At 41.8% G+C, this 26,912-nt stretch overlaps 1 protein-coding gene across 1 annotated transcript; it reads right to left on the bottom strand.

Moving 5' to 3' along the window:
• Positions 1 to 831: 831 nt before the first annotated feature.
• LOC103278032 (killer cell lectin-like receptor subfamily F member 1) lies at positions 832 to 26,566 on the bottom strand. The gene is made up of 7 exons (XM_062969336.1): positions 26,454 to 26,566; positions 8,627 to 8,772; positions 7,435 to 7,496; positions 3,823 to 4,017; positions 2,252 to 2,364; positions 1,653 to 1,711; positions 832 to 1,559 (listed from the first exon to the last, which is right to left on the bottom strand). Exons 1-7 carry the CDS (start codon positions 26,564 to 26,566, stop codon positions 1,372 to 1,374), a joined length of 876 nt encoding a protein of 291 aa, XP_062825406.1. The 3' UTR covers positions 832 to 1,371.
• Between the last annotated feature and the right edge of the window lie 346 nt (positions 26,567 to 26,912).

Here is a 26,912-nt window from a genome sequence, read left to right as displayed (position 1 = left end):
TTGAATTTGTTGTACTTCACCTCAAGCTATCAGGAGAGATGGATAATTAATTAATCAATTAATAAATAATAATAATAATAATAATAATAATAATAATAATAATAATAATTTATCCCCCCCCCCCCCCGCACGTGCCACCTTAACGAGGTAGGGGGGCTTAACCACTCCAATGATGACTGAGAGCTGTGCTGGCAGTAGTGTAACTACCGGCAGGTCCAACCAAGCCAGAGAGGTCTCAGCTGAGGAGTGGAACTAAGAGTACCTAACCCATTAGCATTATGGAGAATCAAACCAAAACGAAGTCTATACTGGCTTGGTCGTCGCCCAGCATAAAAAGGACCGTGGTGGATGCTGCTGATTCTGGACATCCATCGACAAGTGAGCTATGGAATCAAAATACAAATGAACAGTCACAGAAGCGGCAAAAATATACAATGCCAGAAAACCGCACAATTATGAAATGCTACTACAAATCTGAACCTCAAAGGCGTGGCTACCAAAAAAAGGATGCATCAGCTGTGGAAACAAGAGTACTGTGGGACTTCTGAATCCAGACTGACAAAGTTCTGGAACACAACACACCAGACATCACAGTTGTGGAAAAGAAAAAGGTTTGGATCATTGATGTTGCCATCCCAGGTGAGAGTTGCATTGACGAAAAACAACCGGAAAAACTCAGCCGTTATCAGGACCTCAAGATTGAACTTCAAAGACTCTGGCAAAAACCAGTGCAGGTGGTCCCGGTGGTGATCGGCACATTGGGTGCCATGCCAAAAGATCTCAGCCGGCATTTGGAAACAATAGGCATTGACAAAATTATGATCTGCCAACTGCAAAAGGCCACCCTACTGGGATCTGCACGCATCATCCGAAAATACATCACATAGTCCTAGACAGTTGGGAAGTGTTCGACTTGTGATTTTGTGATACGAAATCCAGCATATCTATCTTGTTTGCTGTGTCATAATAAAATAATTTATTACCCTTCTCTCCTGATAATTATTATCATCATGGATCTGGACCAAACTTGACACATATACCCCTCATGACCAACTTTAACTAGTGGGGTGGGAAGAGGAGAATGACAAATAATGATGGGAGTTGTAGTTTAATCACATCCTTATGCATTTTCTAATGGGACCCTTCATAAAATCCAAAAACAAACCATGACTTTTCTAATAAATAGCATTACAAGTTACCTAAACCAGGGATCGCCAGGTGCCTAAGCTAGTATATATGAATGTATGTGGTGTGTGTATGTATGTATGCATCTATATCTATATCCTATATCTAATCTCATCATTGTCATTAAGTATATCTGAGTAAAAGCAAGACACCTTATTAAGACCAGTGGATTATTGATATCACATGTTAGAACAAAATGGCTTCTTTTTCACAAATCCACCGAAATTCAGCAGTGCACATTTCAGAGCGGGCTTGGTTGTCCTTAATAACTCCACAGTTGGCTCCATTTTCTGAATGAAATGGCTGGACCCTGTCCAGAGAAAAGGAGAACATCTTTAACATAAGCTTTATGTTGTGACCAGTGTTTATGCTTCCTACATACAGAATAGGCATGTCTACTCACTGCAGGGCTGATCATTGTGGAGCCCTCCAGGTGTTGAGGAATTGAAGCTCCCAGTATTTCTCACCTTTGGTCACACTGGTTATGGATGCTGGGAGTTGCAATTCCATGATATCTGAAGGGTTTCTGTGAAGTTTTTAGACAAAGCACAAAAGGCAAGAGAATAGCCCCCTGTGCCCTGTCCAAAAGAAGATACACACACACATAAGTGATATTTACTCAAGTGTAAGACATGAACAGGATTCCTCTCAGTGTACTAGTCATTAGCGTTTCTCACTGAGATAGTTCATATGTAATATTGGGGTCTTTGTAATCAAGGGGCAAGAGCCATTTTCACCCTTCTAGCCCTAAAACTGAGGGGAGGGCAAGTCTTGGAAGCCTTCCCATTGTTGCCAATGGTCCGAAATTATATTTTTTTTCAGATGCGAGACAAAAATTCCATTTGGGTAGGATCCCATTTTCGGAAGTATCAAACAAAAACAAAAAAGGAGCAGAACCAATGAACCAAAACAAAACGGATAGCAATTCCATACAAATGCACATCACTATCCAGTAATATCCCTGTGCATTTGAGACTGGAACACCAGTATGGGAATAGAATGCTTTCAATTCAAATAAATCCAAGTGGCATATAGGGTGTTTATGGGAAGCTTGAGAAACACTTACAGGGTTTTATTTAATGTTGTTCCATCTATCCAGGTCCAAGACTTCACTGAGGTTGTAAAATTAAGCCCAATCCAAACTGGATATTTTTCTGGAACGATGCCAAAGATGAATGTCTGCCAAAAACATTAGAATACTGTCATTCTCATACTTTTTGTTTATTTAAATGTAAGCATTATCAGTATTTTGAATTCTTACCAATAAGACCAAGCTTGACCTACAAATCAAAGATTTCCTTTGGAAATCACTTATCTTGACTTCATCAGTTATCAGTCAATGGAGGTCAACAGAGGGAAAGTGATTTTCCCATGTTTTGAAATTCAATCATTTGGAGGCTCTGATTTCAAATGATATTAATGTAATCCTTTTCTGAAAGATGTGGCACAAGTCTCTGCTTTGTTCAATTACTGGTGGCAAGAAAGTCAAGATAAATCAGGGTTCAAAGGCCCATATTCATAGTGAGCAGGCTGCATATGATTTTATCTGATTAGTTTCTTCGCAGCTGCCACTGACCATACCTTTGATGATGAACAGGACATAAACAGAGTTCAACAGCAAGATGACTATTTAATGCTCCTTCTAAGTTGCTGAGTAAGAGCATCAAATCTCTAATACGTTCTTAAGAATGGTTAGAGTGAAGCAAGTGCCTCAGGCTCCTTCTATAATGCCATATAACCCAGATTATAATAGCAGATCATTCATATTATCTGCTTGATTATACGAGTCTACACTGCTATGGGGCTGCTGTGGCTCAGCTGATTAAAAGGCTAAGCTGCAGAACTTCTTGACCAGAAGGTTGGCAATTCGACTCCGTGGGATGGGGTGAGCTTCTGTTGTTAGCCCCAGCTTTTGCCAACCTAGCAGTTTGGAAACCAGTAAATGTGAGTAGATCAATAGGTACCACTTCAGTGGGAAAGTAAATGTGCTCCATGCAGTCATGCTAGCCACATCACCTAAGAGGTGTTTACGGACAACGCCAGCTCTTTGGCTTAAAAATAGAGCACCACCACCCAGAGTCGGACTCAACTAGATTTAATGTCAAGGGGAAAACTTTACCTTACTACACTGCTATATAATCCAGTTCAAAACATATAATCTGGATTTTATATGGAAGTAGAAGGGACCTCAGGCACCAGATCCTAGGGATCATGAAAAGGCAATCAATAGCTGGTTTTGCATTTGATGGGAGGATGTTTGTGTGGAGTTTTCTGCCTCATGTTCTGGAATAATTTCACCAATGTAGGGTGTTCTACCCCATACAAGGGAATGGGGAAGATTATTCTCTGCACTTTATCAGCCAACAAAATATCTGATGGTGGTCCCAGAGCTATCTTACATTTGGTTGATGCAGATCGATGGAGCTCAGCCTCCTTGCCAATGGTAAAACTACCTTATTTGTCAATAAAACATTTTAATGTCCGCTTGTGACCTCCACATTTGTGAATCAAGATGGAGTGGAACTATAGAGAGATTGTTTTGAATTGCACCCACAGAACTAAAATTTGCATAGAGTTTGTGTTTACCACCTTCTCCTGTGCTCATTCTTGGCTTTCCAAACACTTTGTTTATCTTACCATTTCATCTGCATCTTGGATCACCAGCATTTGAGCTCTCTTCCCAGAACAGTCATGATAGCCCATAATCCAATTCTTTTTGTCCTTTGAAGACCAGTAGCACATTCCTCTTTCTTCTATCCAATTGGCGGGGCAGAGTTTGCATGTTGCACTTTCTAGAAGCAGAGATACATGATTTTCTGCTATTTGGTTCCTCTAGTCTGTTTGCTTCCTCTAGCATAAATAAAAAAAACCCTGAACTTGCACAACTTCCTCCAAGCTGTTTTCTTCCAAATAGTCTGATAATCCCTAAACATACTCGCTTTGTTGAAGAAACCCGAGGAAGAACCATACCACCTTTCATAATCAGCTAACTATATAAGCAATCTGAATGTCAACTCAACATGCAGATGATGTGAAAAAGACATAAGAAAAGGAACTTCAAACAAAACTGCCAACACCATAATGCCTTCATACAAGTAATTGAACCTCTGAGTATTCCTTTCTGGAAAAAAACCAGAATTTCATGAGGGTGGAGAGAGTGCACAGATGTGACCCCTTCCCATCAGTCAGTCTCTCATGGGAGAGATACTTGGTAAGATTGATAGAAAAGCAAGAAAGACTACGGACATTCCTTTGCCTGGGGTAGAAATTGTGTGGCTGTCATTACACATTTCTATAGATTATTATGATTATATGTAACACTAAAGGAGTCAAAACAATTCACAATAATGCAAGGTGGAACTCAGTTATTTAAATAGCATGGATGAGACCAGAACCAGAGAAAGAAGCTTCTCTGTGAGGAAAGGACACTAGTATACTCAGAAAGGGACTATTCAAGTTAAACTCCCAACAACAATACACACTGTGTTGCCAGAATGAAAACTGGAGAGGTCCCTATACCTTTAGTAGTTGTGAAGAAGACAGAATGTCAGTAGGCATTGCTGGTTAATTGGTTGTGTCTAAAGCAACACCTACTGAAATTCCCTCTTCTACACAGCCATTAAAGATACAGGAACCTGCTCTAATTTTCATTCTGACAACCCTACAGTTACACTTCTTATATTGAGTTTGAAAAAATGTAAACATTTTCCAGCAGTTTTTGGATTGCTATCCACGTTTTTGCAGACAGCAAAATTTCTATTTAGCCCACTCTTTCCTGAGGTGCTGCTAGTCCTGCAAACCACAAATAAAACCGAGTCTTTTCTATATATCTCACATTCCCCCCTCCCCAATGTTGCATCACATAAACTACCAGTTGATTGGTTCCCCATTAGGAAGGGGGTTAGAAGGTTATATTGTTCCATTCATCATTGCATATCTGCCACCCAGTGAGTGGTTAGAGTGAAAAATACAAGCTGCCCCTTACAATAACTAGTCCTGGTGTGTGGCAGGGAAGACATTAATTTCATTGTGCAATAGTACATTGGCAATAAAACTATTATATTCTAAAATAAAAATCCAAGTGCCAACTGGGGTCAGTATTCAGAAGTGAAGTGGGCAGATCAAAAGACAACTTGGCAAAATGGTACTACCTAGAAAAATCCTCCACCTTGTGCGACTGTGGAGCAGAAGAGACAACTACACATCCGTATGCTTGCCTGCAATGTCTTGCCTCATGTACAGAGGAAGAATTGTTTGAGGCTACAGACAATGCAGTCACTGTTGCCCGTTTTTGGTCAAAAGACATTTAACCGCTTGTGCTCCTTCTATTTTCATCAGTTTTATACTAATTTATGCAATGCTTTTGATATGGAATACATAAGCATTTATATCTAACAGGGAAGGAGGTGCCATCTTGTTCAATGTTTCGGATGGTAAAAAGATAAAAAATCTGGCCATAACCTCTGAACCAGTTGAGGTTTGTCCACCCATTACAGTAGGAAAATGACCTGACCACAGATAGATTAGTTCTCCAGTATTTTGTCTATAGAGCCGGCCCTAGGTATTTTTCAAGTGTAGGCGAACAGAATTTTGGTGCCCCCCCCCCAAACCAATCACTGAAAAATAAAAACATTGGATAAGCGAAAATGTTGGATAATAAGGAAGGATTAAGGAAAAGCCTATTAAACATCAAATTACATTAAGATTTTACAAATTAAGCACCAAAACATCATGTTTTACAAGAAATCAACAGAAAAAGTAGTCTCAACTGCGCCCCCATATGTTTTGCGCTCCGAGCGACCGCTTAATTCACCTCATTGTTGGACCGGCTCTGTTTGTCTAGTCCTCTTTAGAGGCCACTAGAAATGCCAATTTTATATAATTTACAGGAACTGAATGGTAGCAATGACCACAAAATGAAATCACATTGTGGTGTTCCATTCATTAGGCCAACAAAAAGGCACAATATCTCAGGAAGCACAGATGTCTACTTACCTGTAAATGGCTCACACAAGTGCATGGCGGTATTCCTAGAACAGGAGCCAGTTTCTCTCCTTCTAAAGTTGTTCAATCTTCCTGACTTATTTTTATCTGCGTTAATAACTTCAACCTCAGCTTTATGACAGCCACTCTGAAAAACTTGAACAGTAGTTCATGATTTATTTAATCATTTGTTGTATTCATATTCCACCATTAACAGGAGGCATAGTTGTCCTCCTACGCAAACTCTCCTGATAATGTTCCTGAAGGCAAGGCTGGCTGAAAGAGTCAGCAGCTGGCCTGAGATCCCCCCCCCCCCCAATGAGTCCTATGGATGGACGAGGATTGATCCCCTAGGTAATAATCTGACCACTATTTGGCATTGGCAACCTCATCACAATGAGGAACAGAGATCCTATGGTTTGTAGTTTGTGGAGACAGCAAAGTTCTGGAAGAGTTCCCACCTAAATTGCAAATTCTTGGTTTCCAACAGGAAACAGTGATGGCAGTTAAAGCAAAATCATGTGACCATAACTCTGTTGTGTCTCGATAAATTATAAAGATTTTAGGGAATGGGGATAGAAAAGACATTATGCAGGAAGGCTCAATGTGATTAAAATTATGGACATTTTATAATGAGGTGTCCTCCTGTGATATCACTTTTGAAATCAAGATGCAGAAAGGACTAAGTCATTCTCCCTGACCATTGTTCCTCAGTAAATCCTTGCACTTACAATAGGATTAAGAGAGCCAACCTGTACTTGAACCATGCTGGAAACCTTACCCAAACATTTTAAAAAGAAAAGAAATATGGGAGTTTGTTTGAGCCATTTCAAAACCTTCATATCACCAAGGAATTGTTAACTACAGCCCACCAGATAATGGCAAATGATGGCTTTCATAGCAGTGGGTATATTGAAACTATTCTGGAATTTAGTTGAACCTTAAAGGAGTTATATCTAAACCAAAACAGGTTTCGTAGTTTGGATAGCTCCTTTAAAGTTCAAACTACAGTTTAGCAAGGATTCATCACCTCTCTGATACTTAAGACTGAGCTAGACTCTGCTGCCTGTTCTAACCCATGATTTTGATGATTTACATTCTGTGGTAGGGAATGGGGTGTCCTCCAGATGGGTAGGATACAGTTCACCAAAATCCCATGCTGACATCTGGATCTTCTATTTGTGGTTGGTGAGAAATGAAACTTCAAAATACCTCTGGCTGTTTACTATTGAATCATGTGCTGTGCATTGGGAATGACTATCTCACTGGGCCTCTGATCAAAACAATAACCACATGGCAACAGTGCAGTATGCCACAAGCATACAACCCTGCACAAGGATTTAGGGGAAAGTAGCTCAATGCATGAACTATAACTGTGTTTACATGTGTACTAAATAGGGTATAATAACACAATTATATACTAGCTTTTATGGAGCCCCCGGTGGTGCAGTGGGTTAAACCACTGAGCTGCTGAACTTGCTGAACGAAAAGTTGGCGGTTCAAATCTGGGTAGTGGGGTGAGCTCCCACTGTTAGCCCCAGCTTCTGTCAACCTAGCAGTTCGAAAACATGTAAATGTGAATAGATCAATAGGTACTGCTCTGGCAGGAAGGTAATAGAGCTCCATGCAGTTATGCCAGCCACATGACCTTGGAGGAATCTATGAACAACGCCAGCTCTTTGGCTTAGAAATGGAGATGAGCACCAACCTCCAGAGTCAGACATGACTAGACTTAATGTCAGGGGAAATTTTTTTACCTTATACAGTAGAGTCTCACTTATCCAACGTAAACGGGCCGGCAGAACGTTGGATAAGCAAATATGTTGGATAATAAGGAGAGATTAAGGAAAAGCCTATTAAACATCAAATTAGGTTATGATTTTACAAATTAAGCACCAAAACATCATGTTTAACAACAAATTTGATAGAAAAGGTAATTCAATACAGAGTAACGCTACATAGTAATTACTGTATTTTGAATTTAGCACCAAAATATCACGATATATTGAAAACATTGACTACAAAATGCGTTGGATAATCCAGAACGTTGGATAAGCGAATGTTGGATAAGTGAGACTCTACTGTACTAGCTTTCAGTGCTGGCTATACAGCCAGGCAGGAACCAAGTCAGCCTGTTGGCAACCCTAGATTTATCATAAATCATATTGGGGATCATCACTGATGTAGTACTTATGGAAATTTGGTTAGCATTTTCATTTTTTTCAGTGCTTGATTCATAGTACTGTTCTACTGTACATGCTTATGGTTTTATTGATAAGTTAAGAAAAGCTACTACAAGGGGCATCTACATGTAAAACAATGCTACATTTTATATTTTATATAATTTTTAGAATATAAAATTCCAGAGTATAAGGCTCCAGTGTGTCTTAATCCAGTTAAGGCAACAAATGTCATGTGATATCAATATGCACTTTAAAACAAACACCTGGGAACTTACCAGATATACTCAGCCCAATCACAGCTGATCCAAGAATAACACAAATCGCCCCTAGAATCCCCAGTGAGATTTTGTACTGAACAAGTCTCTTGGACAAATCTAAAAGAATTCCAAAAAATGGTAAAGAAACAAGTAAAATTCTAAACCTTGGGATTTATTCTTTTACCTATGTACTTCAAAATTAGGAAAAGTGGAAACTCTTTTAATATGACATTAGGATTTTGCTTCTATTTTTAACATATATCTCTGAAAACGAACATCCTATCTACTACTCCATGAATTAGGAGCATCTTTTAAAGCAGAGAATAAGCTAGGGTAATGGAAATGGGCTCACTTGCAACCTAAAATATGCTCCAGCTCCTTGCAATGGCATAGTGAAACATTTAATGATGGAGAACTGACATACTGATTTATGGCTGAAGATGTCCACTGCTGTGATGACCCATGGGCAATGTAGTCCCATTCCTGGCACTGTGGTGCCAGATGAAGAGGAAAACTTGGGTTTTTCGCCGTTTCAGTCAGAATTGGAACTTTCCCAGCCAGATTTGGAAACCTTGCACCTGCAAGAGATTTGTCTTCCAGAAGTCTGTCAAACAAGCCCTGAGCCTAAATCTCCTACGTTTTCTCGCCATGATTTTTGTAAACAACAGAGAGGAGTCGATCAGGCGTCTCGCAGGAGTGCTAGGATAGCTGCTAAGCATTCAGCTGATTAAAGCCTGCTTCCCATGGGAAACTTTAGGGAGTCATGCATCTGGACTCAGAAAATAGCTTTCGTTTCTGGTTCTCCAGAGAACTGCTCTTGGGCGGGAAAACGGGACCCTATTTAGGTGTTTTACCCACAAAGGGATCTTGCGGAGTCAATTCGTCAGCAACCGGAGTAGCGTGTGTGGACAGCTACTCCGCTTCCAAGCCTCCGTTCCTGTCGCCAAGCCGTCGTTCCCAGCTTTGTTTACTCCACAAATCCTGCCTTGCTTTCTAAGACTCAGCCTCGTCTTGTTTCCCGGATTTTACCAAGAAATTACCACGGATCTTGTTCTTGTTCCTTGTTTCCTTGTTGCCTTGAATCAAGCCTCGTTTTCCCAAGAATCAAGTTACTTCCTAGCCTCGCTCAAGTTTCACGGACTAAAAGACCTTGTCATCTCCCCTCACTTTGCCTGGCAAAGTGAGTGTTTCGGTTATTGGATTACAACTTTGGACCTTAATATTTCATATTGGACATTGTTTCTTTGGACTAATTTTGACCTTTCCTGAAAGGTCTATTTCTGGACTATTTCATACACTTGCTTTTATTAACTTTATATATTCCTTCAATAAAGATATTAGTTAGGTTCTGGCCTCTGTGTATGGTTATTGGTGCTCTGCAGCCTGGGTCGTGACAGTTTGACTCCGCCCCCTAAGCACCAATTAACCTAGGCCAGTATGTCTACCGGAACCGTGCCGGGTGGCCAGCCACTTAGCTACACCATCGACAAGGACGAAGTGGACCGCATCCGTGACAAGCTCAATGCGCAGGATGGGGAAATAAGGGGTTTGAAGGAGCGCGGAATCCGTCTCCCGGCCATGGCGTTGCCAACCAAGTTTTCTGGAGAAGCTTCTAAGGTTCATGTATTCCGTCGCCAATGCCAGGCTTATCTAGAGGCCCGTGCTGCCGAGTTTCCCCAAGAAGACATCAAGGTGGCGTGGATTTACAGTCTCTTGGACGGGCCAGCGGCCAACTGGGCGACGGCACTGTTCGACCAAGTCTCCCCACATCTAAGGTCAGCGCAACATTTCTTGGACCACCTTAAGGCGACCTGGGGAATCGAGGACAATTTGGAGGCAGCCGGCCACAAACTCCGGCGCCTCTCCCAAGGGGACAGACCCTTGTCCCAGTACATAGCCGAGTTCCGAGTGCTGGCCCACAACACCGGCTGGAACGACGTAGCCCTCAGAGGACAATTTCGGGAGGGTCTCAACATTGAGATGCTGGAAGAAATCTCCAAGGTGGATCCTCCCCACTCTCTTGAAGCACTCATTGATCAATGTTTACGAGCTGAAGTCATGCTTGCCAACAGAAAACAATGGGTCCGAGGCCAGAGCGGTAGAGCTGGGGTGAAACCTCCTGCTCCCACAGGCGTCCAGCCGCGTCCAGTATGGAGACACCCGCCACCAGCCCCATACCCCAGAGGGAGCGAGGAGGTGCCGATGCAGTTGGGCAATGTGCGTCCCAGATTAGATGCCGCCGAGAAGGCCCGCCGCCAACGCCTAAATCTCTGTTGGTACTGCGGAAACGGGGGCCACTTCGCCAGAGAGTGCCCAGCCAAGGGGAAGCCCGCCGCCCGTCTGGCGGCGGCGTCCTCCACGGAGACGAAGGCGTCTGAGGCGGCTGGAGCACAGCCGGCGGGGGAAGCCAGCGACCGGGCGTAGAGAGGCTCGCCAACCCGGTCAAAATACCCACTCAAGAGCCGCCAACCGGGGTCCTATTTCTTCTAGTGGTCACCTTGTGGTCAGCAAAAAAGGGGCCCGTCATGGTCCATGCCATGATAGACTCAGGAGCCACAAACAATTTCATTGATAGAGAGTATGCCGACTCTCTGGGATTACAATATCATGACTTCAAGAACGCCCGTGTGGTACAAGCCATCGATGGCCGCCCCCTCAAGACGGGTCCCGTAAGCCAGTGGTCGGAACCCACCAGAATGTGGATAAGGGAACATATGGAAGAGATTTCCTTCTTTGTTACCGAGGTTCCCCATTTCCCTGTGATTTTGGGAATTCCATGGCTGACACTTCACGACCCAAGCATCTCCTGGTCCAACAGAGAACTGCAGTTTGCTTCAAAATATTGTCAAAACCATTGCCTTGTAGCCAAGGTCTGCCATGCCACAGACACTGAACCCATTATCACCTTGCCCAAGAAGTACTCAGAATATTGGGATGTATTCAATGAAAAAGAAGCCGAGAGATTACCCCCACATAGACCTTATGACTGTGCCATTGACTTGGTGGAGGGGGCCCCGATCCCGCGAGGACATCTCTACTCCCTGACTGAACCGGAGCAAGAAGCTCTCAGGGAGTTCATAGAGTCAAACCTTCGCAAGGGATTCATCAGACCCTCTCAATCCCCAGCCGCTTCCCCAGTGATGTTTGTGAAAAAGAAGTCAGGGGACTTACGCTTGGTGGTGGACTATAGAGCATTGAACAATATCACTAAGCGGAACAGCTATCCCCTGCCCTTGATCTCGGACCTACTAGACTGACTTCGAGGAGCCAAGGTCTACACCAAGCTGGATCTTCGGGGGGCTTATAATCTAGTTCGCATCAGAGAAGGGGACGAGTGGAAGACCGCCTTCCAGACTAAATTCGGATTATTCGAGTCCCGAGTTATGAATTATGGATTATGTGGAGCTCCCGCAACGTTCCAGCATTTTGTCAATGACATCTTTCAGGATTATCTAGATCGGTTCTTGATCATCTACCTGGACGATTTTTTGGTGTTTTCTAGATCACAATCAGAACATGAGAACCACGTCAGAATGGTGTTACAACGATTGCGGGATCATGGACTTTATGCCAAGCTGGAAAAATGCGCTTTTGATCTACAAGAGGTAGATTTCCTGGGGTACCGCGTCTCGCCACTAGGGCTCTCCATGGACCCGGCAAAGGTTTCAGCAGTATTAGAATGGCGGGCGCCAACCAACAAGAAAGAGGTGCAACGCTTCTTGGGGTTCGCGAACTACTACCGCAAGTTCATTCCAGACTTTGCCCGCTGGTCTGACCCAATCACCAGCTGCATCCGTGGGAAACAGCCCTTCCGCTGGACAGATCAAGCAGAGAAAGGGTTCCAGCAACTAAAGAAATTATTCACGTCCCAGCCAATCCTTCAGCATCCAGATCCTGAAACCCCTTTTGTTGTGCAGGCGGACGCCTCCGATGTGGCAATCGGGGCTGTACTCCTACAACCAGTGGGAGATCATCTTCATCCTTGTGCCTTTTATTCCCGTCAATTGACCGCACCAGAGAGAAATTACACCATTTGGGAAAAGGAACTATTGGCCATAAAGGCAGCCTTTGAAACTTGGAGACATTGGCTAGAAGGGGCCAAATTTCCCATTGAAGTCCATACTGATCATCGAAATCTAGAGCATCTAAGAACTGCCCGCAAGCTAAATCAGAGGCAACAACGCTGGGCTTTATTCTTTGAACGTTTTAACTTCCAAATTCATTATGTAACCCCAGCCCAGACCAAGCAAGCAGATGCTCTGTCACGGAAACCGGAATACGCTGCAGGGCGCAAGGAGACCTTGGAGTCCCAGCTGCTACAACCCGAGAACTTTGCCACGCTCACAGTGGGAAACACCAAATCCACTCCCATTGAATCAACTCCCTCTACTCCAGGGCCCCTTTGTGCTCAGGAAATCAGGGCTAGTCAGCAAGCAGATGCCTGGGCACGGGACCAACTTCGCCAAGGACTACATTTTCCCTTTTCGCTTAAGGATGGGCTACTTTGCTATAGAAATCATGTTTACATCCCCCCAGGACCGGGCAGGGAAAAAGCACTTCGTCTGTGTCATGACTGCAAGCCAGCAGGGCATTTTGGACTATTTAAAACCATGCATTTGATCCTAAGAGATTTCTGGTGGCCCAAGATCCGCAAGGATGTGGAAAAATATGTCAACACCTGCCCAGTATGCCAGCGCTCCAAGACAAGAAGGGAAAAGCCCTCAGGGCTTTTGCATCCCCTCCCTACCCCATCCCACCCATGGGAAATAATCTCTGCGGATTTTATCACTGATCTACCACCTTCCTGTGGATTCACCACGATCCTAGTGGTGGTGGACCTTTTCACCAAGTTAGCCCATTTCATTCCCTGTGATGGCCTTCCCACGGCCAAAGAGACTGCAGATCTATTCCTCCAACATGTTTTCAGATTACATGGGTTGCCCAAGAGTTTAGTCACAGACCGTGGGTCCCAATTCACCTCTCGTTTCTGGAAAGCACTACAAAAACTATTGGGCATAGACTCTCGTTTATCTTCGGCTCATCATCCCCAAACAGATGGGCAAACTGAGCGCACCAATGCCACTTTGGAACAATACCTTCGCTGTTATGTGAACTACCAACAGGACAATTGGGCTTCCCTGTTATCGCTGTCAGAGTTTGCCTACAACAATGGGGTCCAGGCTTCTACTAAAGAAACCCCGTTCTTTGCAAACTACGGCTTCCATCCACGTTTCTTTCCCCCTGTCATTGAAACCTCAGAAGTTCCCGCAGCAGAGGACTAGCTGCAGGAACTCACAGCGGTGCAACAACTCTTGCTCCAGCAACTGGACCAAGCCAAGGAGGACTATAAACGCCACGCTGACAAACATCGCCAGCCGGGCCCCGAAATCAAGGTAGGAGACCGGGTTCTTCTGTCCACTCGCTTTTTACCCTCCCATCGCCCTTGCCGGAAGTTAGATGCCCGTTTCATTGGTCCCTATCCAGTGGTGGCGCAACTTAACCCCGTGACTTTCAAACTCCAACTTCCACGCTCTATGCGCATTCATCCAGTATTTCATCGCTCCCTGCTCCTTCCGGCGGATGGTGTGCGCCCTGATGCAGACCGGCCGGCCCCCACTCCTGTTTTAGTGGATGGGGAGGAAGAATTCGAGGTTCAGGACATTTTGGATTCTCGCTTTCACCGCCGCCGCCTGCAATATCTCATTGACTGGGCGGGTTTTGGCCCCGAAGAACGCTCTTGGGTAGATGCTTCCGCAGTCCATGCCCCCGATTTAGCCCGCCGCTTCCATCAGAACTACCCTGCTAAGCCGCGACCCCGCACCTCGGGGAGAGAGCTCATTTTTGAGAGAGGGCTTGAGGGGGGGGATAGTGTGATGACCCATGGGCAATGTAGTCCCATTCCTGGCACTGTGGTGCCAGATGAAGAGGAAAACTTGGGTTTTTCGCCGTTTCAGTCAGAATTGGAACTTTCCCAGCCAGATTTGGAAACCTTGCACCTGCAAGAGATTTGTCTTCCAGAAGTCTGTCAAACAAGCCCTGAGCCTAAATCTCCTACGTTTTCTCGCCATGATTTTTGTAAACAACAGAGAGGAGTTGATCAGGCGTCTCGCAGGAGTGCTAGGATAGCTGCTAAGCATTCAGCTGATTAAAGCCTGCTTCCCATGGGAAACTTTAGGGAGTCATGCATCTGGACTCAGAAAATAGCTTTCGTTTCTGGTTCTCCAGAGAACTGCTCTTGGGCGGGAAAACGGGACCCTATTTAGGTGTTTTACCCACAAAGGGATCTTGCGGAGTCAATTCGTCAGCAACCGGAGTAGCGTGTGTGGACAGCTACTCCGCTTCCAAGCCTCCGTTCCTGTCGCCAAGCCGTCGTTCCCAGCTTTGTTTACTCCACGAATCCTGCCTTGCTTTCTAAGACTCAGCCTCGTCTTGTTTCCCGGATTTTACCAAGAAATTACCACGGATCTTGTTCTTGTTCCTTGTTTCCTTGTTGCCTTGAATCAAGCCTCGTTTTCCCAAGAATCAAGTTACTTCCTAGCCTCGCTCAAGTTTCACGGACTAAAAGACCTTGTCATCTCCCCTCACTTTGCCTGGCAAAGTGAGTGTTTCGGTTATTGGATTACAACTTTGGACCTTAATATTTCATATTGGACATTGTTTCTTTGGACTAATTTTGACCTTTCCTGAAAGGTCTATTTCTGGACTATTTCATACACTTGCTTTTATTAACTTTATATATTCCTTCAATAAAGATATTAGTTAGGTTCTGGCCTCTGTGTATGGTTATTGGTGCTCTGCAGCCTGGGTCGTGACAACTGCCTGATATAAGATGCTAGACACTGTGTTATTTGCACCCAATCTGCCAGAGAGAAGGGTTTAAGGAAATCATTTCAGTTTGCAGATTGTATCTGACCAACTCAACAAAATCTGAGTTTGTATAACAAAATGGGAATAAGTACTACAACAGGCAGGAAGCAGCCAGGCTTTGAAGTTGCAAGGCAATTCAATGCTAAGGCAGCCAGTTGCAACATTCACACTTGCCTCAAGCAGACAAGAGTTCTTTCTCCCACCCTGAATATTCCACAGAGATATAAACCCCACTTGCCTAGTTTCCAACAGACCTCACAACCTCTGAGGATGCCTGCCATAGATGTGGGTGAAATGTCAGGAGAGAATACTTCTGGAGCATGGCCATACAGCCTGGAAAACTCACAGCAACCCACTACACCAGATACTTTTGGTTTGGGAGTGGATGTTATCAGAATTAGCATAGCTTGCATACATGCATTTCCCCCGTCTTCCTGCTCAACCTGTAAATGTGTAATTAAAAGATTATCACTAAAAATGTTGTGAGCTTTTGAAACTCCCACCTCACAAAGAAACTGATTCTCCTGAAGGTTGTAATTCCTAATGTTTGTTTGAAGGGAAATAAGCTGTATGTTCAGAAAAGAACTTCATGGCTGTAGGTGGTACATCAAGTTTTCTTTTTTCCTCTACCTGAACAGACCAATTAATGTGAGGAACATAATTGATCATCTCTTCTTTTTATTACAGCTGTGGCCTTTTCATGGATTTGGGGCATGATTTGGATGCCTGAATTATTTCTATTTATGAAATGATGGCTTTGCATACAGGCTGTCTAAACCTTGGTTTCTTAATGGCCTATATAAGCAAACAAAAACAAAATGGTTCCTTTGAGTTCTATATATTTTGACATGTTTAAAATCACACCATTCTCTTTATCAGACAACTGTGGATCAGTAGTAGAGGAGCCACCCATCAACAGTGTTACTGTATTTGAAAGCTTTAACCCTAGTTGGTTTAAACAAAAATTTTCACTTTTCCTGCATTCGTTTTCATAAAGTGAAACTTAATGCCTTTTTCAAAAAGTCAACACTGGCAACCTCTCCCCGTACACAGAGTCCACAGTGAAGATGCAAAATGTCCATTAATAAACTTTACTTACCTTACCTATGTCTAAAATGTATAATGACCTTGGAATGGCTTTAGACCATTATTTTTTTCTTTGGCGTGATTTTTAACTGTTGAAATGTTTAAATTTTTATGTCTAAATTTTTAAATATTTAATATTTTAAGCTTTGATTTTATATGTGTTGTGGGGCATCTAATTGTGCCATGTGTAAGCCGCCTTGAGCCCCCTTCGGGGTGAGAAAGGCGGGGTATAAATGGGACAAATAAAATAAATAAAAATAAATATTTACTTGCTTATGTATTGCTTAATATCCTTCCTTTCTCCTGCCATTGGACCCATGCAAAGAATTTTTAAAATACAGAAATGCAGCACAGGTACATGAAGATAAACTATTTATAGTATTTGATTTGGTCACTTAGTGCCTCCTCACATTAATCCGCTTTAAATCCGGTTTCTGCCTCCTGCAGAATTTTGGTTTTCTTAGTTTGGTGAGGCCCAGGACCTTTCTGGCTGAACTGTTTAAAGTCCCCTCCCTAAAGTGGATTTAAAGTGCATCCAAGCTCTAGTCCTTAGTAGAGTTCAAAACAGATGTAGAACACATCAAAAACCCCTTGGACCCAAAGCCCCCACCCTCACATAAAATCCTAGAGCTGGAAGAGACCATCAGGACCATCCAACCCAACCCCAACCTGCCATGCAGGAAGACACAATGATAACACTCCTGACAGATGGCTATCCAGTCTCTGCTTTAAAACCTTTAGAGAAGGAGACTCTACCATGCTCCCTGGCAGCATATTCCACTGTCAATCATCTCTTAGTAAGTAAGTAAATAAGTAAAACTTTATTTATATACTGCTCCATCTCCCTGAAGGGACTCAGGGCAGTTTCCAACCATAAGTACAAACAACATACACTACATAACCAGCACAATAGACTCATTGTTAAAACAAGATAAAAGCTATACATCTCATAAAACAATAAATAACAATAAATAACAATCACAACGGCAGGGTGTTATGCTTAGGTGGAATCTTTTTTCCTACAATTTGAATCCATTGCTTCATGCAATGGGTTCAAATTACACAAAAGGAGATTCTATCTGAACATTAGGAAGAACTTCCTGATTGTAAGAGCTGTTCAGCAGTGGAACTCTCTGCCTCGGAGTGTGGTGGAAGCTCCTTCCTTGGAGGCTTTTTAAACAGAGACTGGATGGCCATCTATCGGGGGTGCTTTGATTGTGTTTTTCCTGCATGGCAGATTGGGTTTAGATTGGACAGCCCGTGTGGTCTCTTCCAGCTCTATGATTCTATGTCCTAGTCTCCAGAGCAACAGAAAACAAGCTTGCCCCCTCCTCAATATGTCATCCTTTCAAATACTTAAACATGGCTATTTTGTTTCCTCTCAATTATCCCTTCTCCAAGCTAAACAAGAAAATCTGTTGTCAGTGATGTTTGTGATAAATCAAACGGAGTGATTACAGAGGAAACAACATGAGAACCAAATGTAGGACACAATGTGAAGCGGAAAAAATCCAAACCTTGTTTATACAGTAAATGAAACTTACATATATTCATTGTATGAAAATTATGTATATTATATATTATTTAATGTGATATATATATACACACATATACATACATACATGAAGTATGGAACTATTATAAAGGGTTGGTGTAACCTCCAATTTGCTAGTAAAACTGAATTACCATGTTGCAAAAGGATGCATGTCTAAAAAAACATGTCGCCAACATAAAAAGTTTGGAAAGCTCTGCTTTAGATTACTCTTTTTTAGGGGAAGTTGATTGCTATGGTATTTTTAAACTTTTCTATTTTGTTCCACCTAAAAACATGGGGTCCAAAAGGTCCACATGCTACAAGGTATTCTGTGGTGTGATAATAACTTTATTAAGCGAATCATAAGGGAGGGGGGAATGTGTGGTTTTTGTTTTTGTTGGCTTTATAAATATCTTACATTTGTTATCGATGTGGGGAATTGTTTTACAGTCAAAATGACTATCCATACATTTATTTGCAAATTGTTGCAAATGCTCTCTGCAGAGTTGTGTGTCACATTGTTGTATATTGCAGGAATCTTTGGGACTCTGAACCTGAGGATATTTGTCATCTTTCCCTATGGGGTCCATGTTCATGGAAATCTTTGGAGAGCCACAAAGAATAGATCATTTTAAAGATCCTCAGTATAAGATTATACTTGCATGTAACAGATAACTTCTCCCCTTAGAAGACTATGGTAACCATTCACTTATCAGGGATTTAGTTATCAAAAACACTATAGAAGGAGGAATGAAGACTTAACAATTCCTCCTGGAACTGCCACTGTTAAACCAAGCTTGCCTCTCCCTGGACAACTCCGCCTTTCTTAATCATTTTGCATCTATGTGCCTTCAAGTTGTTTGTTGATTTATAGCAACCCCTTGAATTTCATTTTTTTTTAATGTGACAAAGTAACAACCCTATAAAGGAGAAAAGACAGGTGTGTCTCAAGATGACATTAAGAATTTCGAACCCAAATATTTCATGATTTAAATACAGGATAGAAATAACAATCTAAAAGCACTTGAACAAAGCTGTCATAGAACAAATCCCAGTCAGGCAGCCAATATTAGACATTGGATAAAAATGGCAGAATGGGGAAAAATTTAGAATGTAAAATTAAAATGTACATACTCATTTGACCTCAAAGAAAAATGGTACAAGATGATGTTCGAATGGTATATTACACCTAAAAAAAATAACGAAATGCTACGAAAATAACTCGGATAAATGTTGGAAGTGTGAACAACAAACAGGTTCTTTTTATCACATGTGGTGGACCTGTAAATTAACAAAAGATTTTTGGAAACAAATATATAAAATAATACAAAATATACTTAAGATAAAACTACAACTAAAACCAGAAGACTTCCTACTCGGAATAACTGACATGAATCTACACAAAAACCAAGAAATTATATTAAATTATTTAACTGCAGCGGCAAGAATAATGTACGTAAGGAAATGGAAAAATAACAAAATCCCGATGAAAGAAGAGTGACTACTCAAAACAATTGACATTATAAATATGGACATTTTAACACAACACTTGAAGAAATAGCAAGGTACCAAGATTAAATCAACAGACTGGACTCAATTCAAAGACTGTCTCAGACAAGAAAAAAGTAAGATGCTAATATAACCGACAAGATGAGATAGTGAAAAAAGTGAAATGAATGAACAATATGCAAAATAAGAGACGGAATTCAACAAAAGAAGTTTATTTACAAACAAGATTGAAGACAGCTGGTGGTAGAGATTGGAAGTCAACAATATCCCCTTATACCCTATCCTATATTTATCTCCACTTTTTCCCCCTCTTTTTCCCCTATTTTCTCTCTCCCCCCCTTATTTTTCCATTCCCCAACTGTCTGGCTCATTTCAGCTAACATTTTATTTTATGTAAATACAATCTCCCCAAATAAAAATTATTATTAAGAAAGAACAAATCCCAGTCTTCCTTTTTACCAAAAATGCCTTCAGCTGGATGAGCAACAGACAACAATGCTTGTGAGTACGAATTTTTCACAAAACAAGACCTTTCAAAGAGAAAGAAAAGTCAATGATGTGCCATCATCCAGGTCCAATATTGCTGAATCAACCTTCTCCACATTCAAAAATGCACAAAAATATGACCATCACTATCTGAACAAGTTGCTAGTCTCAGTTCAAAGAGTGGGGCATGGCCCTAGAGAAAAATATACTGCTTGGTCATAATTTCAAAGCTGTGTACAAATGAAATGTTTGATTTTCCTTTACTCAATAATATCCATGCAAAACTTAATGTTCAGATATTTCTGAGGAAAACCTACCTTGGTTCCTCTTGGTTTGTACACAGTGGGTAAATGTTCCACCAGAAGCACGGGGGCTTAATGCCATGTAGCCCTCTTCATCTTCCATAACCCCAAATTTCAAGAGACCCCAAGAAGACTGCAGTTGACTAGAGATTGTGGTTTTCTTACCTTCCACCCAGCTAGAGCTTAGGGCTGCAAAGGAAATGTGAGCACCTTTTCCGGCGTCTCAAGTGTGAAACCACAGACAAAGGTTTCAATAATGACCTTTTATTGACCACAAGCTGGCGCAGTATAGCAGACTTGCATAGCAGTCCCTGAATTTTAAATTTTCCTTCAGTGGTGGCTGGTGGCTCACGTTGAGTTTTAGGGCCATTCCACACAGCCATATAACCCAGAATATCAAGGCAGAAAATCCCACAATATCTGCTTTGAACTGGGTTATCTGAGTCCACACTGCCATATGTTCCAGTTCAGAGCAGAAAATGTGGGATTTTTTTCAGCCGTGTGGAAGGGGCCTTAGTTTGCACTTTAAAAGAGTTGTTCCAAATACTGGATACATTTTGGACTCGGGGATCAGCACCTTGGATAGTCCCTGATTTGGAAACCACCAGCCACCACTGCTTGCTTTAGCTATCAGATGCATGCATAGGCTGTCTTAATAATCATTTCAATGTATGAATGTTCTATTATCTTTTTGTTATATGTAACTCACCGTCTATGTAATTGTATTACTTCAATGGCATCTCAGTGTTGTTGTTGTTTTTTTAGAATACTCCTTCAGAAATCTATACAGCTGGGTGTGGAAGGAAATAAGAGAAGACAGAAAATAATAACTGGGTGGTGACTCTATCCAAATTGACATTGCACCTATTTTCTCTTAACTTCATTATTTGCCAGTGTAGATTCAACCTCAGTAAAAAGTGGAGTTACTGCAGTTTGACACCACTTAAACTGCTATGGCTTAATAGAATGGAAGCCCAGAGGTTGTAGCTTGGTGAGACACCAGCACTTTTGGGCAGAGAAGGTCAAAGGCTTTATAAAACTACAACTCCCATCACTTCAGGCCTGAGATTTACTTATTAAAAATTGAAAGAATAGTAGATTTATGATCTTTCTTCATTCTGACAAATAGAGGCCCAATCTACACTTCCATATTAAATCCAGATTATCTGATTTGAAGTGGACTAAATGGCAGTGTAGATTGAGGCACTGTCACAGACAGAACGCCACCAAATAAAGTTCAACACAGTTTATTAAAGTTACAGAACTAAAAATGCCCGTAAGAAACAAAGGACTAGGCAAACACTTGCCTTCAATGTGAAAAGATACAAAAAAGACTCCGCTAGTATTAAAAACGGTTCAAAAGATAAACCAGATTAAACAGGAGTTTAATCCGGGTTAAATCAAAAATGCTTACTTAAACCTGGCAATTTAAACAAACAAAAGTTGATAAAGAAAGATTCAATATAACACAAATAACTGGCAGCAGATTACTCTCTGCTACTCAAAAGCTACAATTGAGTAACTCAGGTTGCTACTCCTCCATGCAACGAGCGAAATCCGGGTCCAGGCACATCAATCAGGGTGGCGACGGTCAGCAGGGTCCCAATCCGGTCCAAGGTCGAAAGCCAGGTACAGACGTCTTAAGTTCACAAGTTCCACTGATAGCCACAGAAGGGATAGTCCGAGGTCGTAGTCAGTCAGTCAGTCCAGCGTCAATCCAGAGTAGGCAATTAATGTCCATCAAAAAGACGACGGAGGTCCAAGCTATTAAGATTAAACACAAGTTGCACAGAAAAAGCCCACACAGTTCCTCCCGCCGTCTATGCCCAGTGTCCTTGGTAACTTACGTATCCAGCAAACGAATCACACCCGTCTTCAGGAAGTTCCCCAACAAGATCCCAAGCGTTCGTCCAGATTACCTTGCCCAACGCAATTAGCCATTGATTCTAGACCCCATTTTATGCCAGTTCATAACTCCTCATCGCTGTCAGCTGCTATCCTAATTCCAGGTGCTTCCTCATCATCATCCTCATCAGAACTAAAACACCTTTGACTACGCCCCACAGCATCCCCAGCTGTGGATCCCGTTCCATCCCTCCAGCCCGTCCACGGGTCCGATCCTGCAACCCGCCAGTCGCCTCCCATGCTATCATTGCCGGTGACACCCAAACCCTCCCTCACATGAGTCCATTCCATATCATCCTCCTCTGAGCTAACCATCTCTTCCTCCATTCCCTCGGTAAAACCCTCAAAGGAGTCTTCGTCTGTTGGTTCTGCAAATAAGTCCCGGAGCCGTTTCCTTTCGCGTTCCTCAAAAGAGTCTGACTCTCGAGGAGTCTTACGACCTCGTCTCCTAGTATCAGAGCCAGAAGGCTCAACCATAACAGGCACCTTCCACACAGCTGAGTTAAATCCCACATTATCTGCTTTGAACTGGAGTATATGGCAGTGTGGACTCAGATAACCCACTTTAAAGCAGATATTGTGGGATTTTTGGCCTTGCCATTCTGGGATATATGGCTGTATGGAAGGGCTCCCCGACTCCTTCTACACTGCCATATAAAATCCAGTTTATCTACTTTGTAGACTCATATAATCCAGTCCAAATCAGATAATCTGGATAGTGTAGAAGGGGCCAGAATCATCAGATCTCAGAACCCTTCCCACAGGGCCCATCTACATTGACCATATAATGCAACCCCAAACCAACTCAAGATAGTGGTGGCCACAAAACACACATTGTCAATGCATGCTGCAACATAGATCAAACAGGAAGCAGCATGAAAAATCTCAAGAAAGTCCAATTTAATCCATATAATGTGTTGTATCTCATATCCAGGACTAAATCGGCTCTGCAAAATGCAGAGCACATTGTAGACAATATGCATCCTTGCTAAAGTGCAAGAAAGAATCCTGAATGGGGACTGCTGAGAAATGACCCAAGAGCATATTTGGGCAGGAGTGATTGCCTCTGCAGCTGTCATTTTCTCCCCCCCCCCCCCCCGTTCACCCCATATGCCCCTAATACTATGTTGATGTGCATCTCTGCAGGAAATGGGGGGGGGGATGTCTTCAAAGCAGTTTGAGGCCAGGTTCTATCATAAATATAATCACCTTGCATTGCAATAACACCTTGCTGGAGCGAGTAAGAAAAGTACAACTATGCATTGCAGTGAGACTGCTTGACTCAAGGGGGCAGTAGTGGCAGGCATGGCCAATGATTGATAGAGCCAGCTGCCAATCTCGGTTTACATGTGTCTTATCCATGACTAGGATGGTATTTTTCTTTCAATGTTCCACTCCCTTCTGTCTCATAGGAACTAGTGCAGTAAAGTCAGTCAAGAAATTGTACATCATCCAATTAACTTAAAAAAACAGCCCCCTTTTTTGGATTGTTAGAACTTGCTTTATGAAATCAAAGACTCTGAAAAACTGGGAAATTAGAATATCTGGATCACACAATAAAGACCTGAGAGCAGTTAACAAGGAAAAGGTGTACAAGGTTTTCTTTTTACACCAAGGTGGTCCAGTTGTTGATTTTTCTCCCCTTTCTCTTCTGGGCTCCAACCAAGAAAGGGTTACTGGGAGAAAAACAAAATAATGAATGAGATTTTTACCTTTATACTGACAAAGCATGTAATATAGTCCAGTATATTTTATTGGTTTATGTTCCAGCATTATCTGTAGATACTAAAATCCACAAATACTCAAATTCCATTTGATACAGTAGCATAGTAAAATTGTGTCCCCTGTATAATATGGAAAATAACTCAAGTGCTGGAATTTTTTACTAGTCTTTTCAAGCCACGCTTGGTTAAATCCATGGATGCAGAACTCTTGGATCCAAATAGTTGGCTATATATATATATATATATATATATATATATATATATATATATATATATATGACCAATTTAAAATCAATACAGTTATTACTAATGTCCCTTTTTAATGGAAATGAAGTTGAATCAGATTTTTAAGATATGAAGCTTTTTAGCTTATGCAAACCTTTTCCCACTAATTTTCCCAGCTTTGCTTCCCAGTGTATAACTAAGGCCCCTTCTACACTGCCATATAATCCACTTTAAAGCAGATGATGTGGATTGTCTGCTTTGATAATCTGGATTTTATATGGCAGTGTAGAAGGGGGCTTAGAGATATGGACCAAGAGAAGCTTATTACTATTATCAAAAGCTATCTGCCATCTCTTCTGAGGTCAAATGGCTCCTGAAGTTAGTTCCACACATGTATTCACTTCCTTCCTTTTCTCAGAAACCAGTAAGAGCTGCGTTGACTGCACTATTCACTGTAAGTGCTCTCAACAAAGCCAATAAAGTCAATTAGAGAGGTTCCTGAATTTCATTTATAGCTATAGCTGGAATATCATTTGTGAATGGATTGGAAAGGAAGAGAAGGCACACTTTTTACCCCCAAAGATGGCGACAACAACAACTACTTTTTTTACTTATTACTTGCCTATCCTTTCAGCTTAAGGTAGAGCACAATAGAGTTAAATAATCTATAAAATCACATATTAAAATATAATTTAAGTGTAACCATAAATGCATAGGCTTGCTGTGAGTTTTCTGAGCTGTATGGCCATGTTCCAAAAGCTTCTGGAACATAGCCATACAGTCCAGAAAACCACAGCAATTTAATGATTCCAGCTATGAAAGCCTTCAACAACACATAAAGGCATATATTAAAACATATCAAATCATATATTTTAAACACATATTAAGCTACCTAAGACAAAAGTTAAAATACAATAAACATAGAATGTGATTTAAAAGTCATAGAATGGGTAGACCTGCTGGAAAAGATAGGTCTTCAGTTGTGTTTTAAATTCCGACAGTTCATTTAGGTGTTGTAGCTCTTCTGGCTGGTCATTCCACAACCCTAGGGCAGAAAGTAAAAAGGTCTTCTGGGTGTTGGCTGCCAGTCAGCTGGTTGGAGTGTTAGGATCGAAGTGTCCTAAGGGCGGATTGTATGGGAGAAGGCCTTCCTATAGGTAACCTGGACCCAAACCATGTAAGGCTTTAAAGGTTAAAAGCAACACTTTGTATTTTTGTCTAGCAACTAATTGGCTACTGCAGAATAACTTTAGTAATATGCTCACTCTTGGAGATCTCTGTAACAAGCCTGGCTGCCAAGTTTTGAACTAATCAGTGTTTCCAAACTTGGTACAGAGATAGACCAATGTAAAGCACATTACAGAAGTCCAACCTTCAAGTTTCTAACACATGCACTACCATTTTTAGGTCCTCCAATTCTAGGAAGGGGCACAGCTGGTGGAACAGCTGAATCAGTTGCTGCTACTAAGCTGGTATCAACACTGGTGCAAAGCCAATGTTGGCCTTCTCGGCTGTGGCCCCTCGGCTCTGAAACTCCCTCCCTAGGGAGATTAGGTTGGCGCCCTCCCTACCATCCTTTAAGAAACAATTGAAAACCTGGATGTTTGGGCTGGCCTTTGGAGAGACAGCTATTGGATGACCAGCCTCATTATAATTCTATTCTGAATGTTATTAGGTTCCTTTCATCGGGGTATTTTAATCTAATGATTTTATCTTATATTCCTGCTATAGTCCTCCCCCCACCTTTGAAGTTGACTGAATTGCATTGGTGGTTGTTTGATATTATTACTGTGGTATAAACCTTTGTTTTAACTTCTGTTTTATCATCTTCTTGTGTTTTAAACTGTGTATATTGTTAATGTATTTGCGCTGTTACTTTTGTAACACTGTGAGCCGCCCCGAGTCCCCTGGGGAGATGGTGGTGGGGTATAAATAAAGTTTTTATTTTATTATGACACAGCAAACAAGATAGATATGCTGGAGTTCATATCACAAAATCACAAGTCGAACACTTCCCAAGTAGGACTGTGTGATGTATATTATTGTCGTCGTTGTTGTTGTTGTTGTTTTTATTATTTATGTATATTATTAATTATTATTATTATTATTATTATTATTATTATTATTAATGTTGGAACCAATACTTAAACATGCAAAAGTATGTTTCTTTACATGCATATTTAATCTAGATTCTGAAGGCTCCCCACATTTGCAGAGCTCTTTTGTGCATTTGCTTAACTAGCTTGACCTCCTCATTCCACTTCTGTCTCTCTGTTCCTATCCTGCCAGCAATATCAGCATCTTCTTTTCTTGTCCACATCTCCACTGTGAAGCCTTACTCAGAATTTAACCCGCTTTCTTCATTTCTCATTTCCTCGTCTTGACCTTCCTACCATGAAGCACCACCCAGAACGTTGGTGGGAAAGGAACCTGTAAGATGCACATTTGAGGGGGTTTGTGGCATACTATACCTACAGTTTTTTTCACTCTATCTGGGGTCCTGTGCCTCTAACCCCTGCAAATGTGAATGGGTGGAGTGGAGAACTGAAGTAATTCATTAATTACCCCTGTGCCTCAGCATTTTGGATGATAGAATTGGAAGAGTCAACTAAATCAGTGCTTTTAAAACGTGTCCTACTCGCAGCCCTTTTCTGCCTGAGAATTTT

The sequence above is a fragment of the Anolis carolinensis genome, chromosome 2 (genome assembly GCF_035594765.1).
Source record: "Anolis carolinensis isolate JA03-04 chromosome 2, rAnoCar3.1.pri, whole genome shotgun sequence".
NCBI lineage: Eukaryota > Metazoa > Chordata > Lepidosauria > Squamata > Dactyloidae > Anolis > Anolis carolinensis.
Note: the sequence above shows the minus strand (reverse complement) of the source record. Positions and strands in the feature narration are given on the sequence as shown.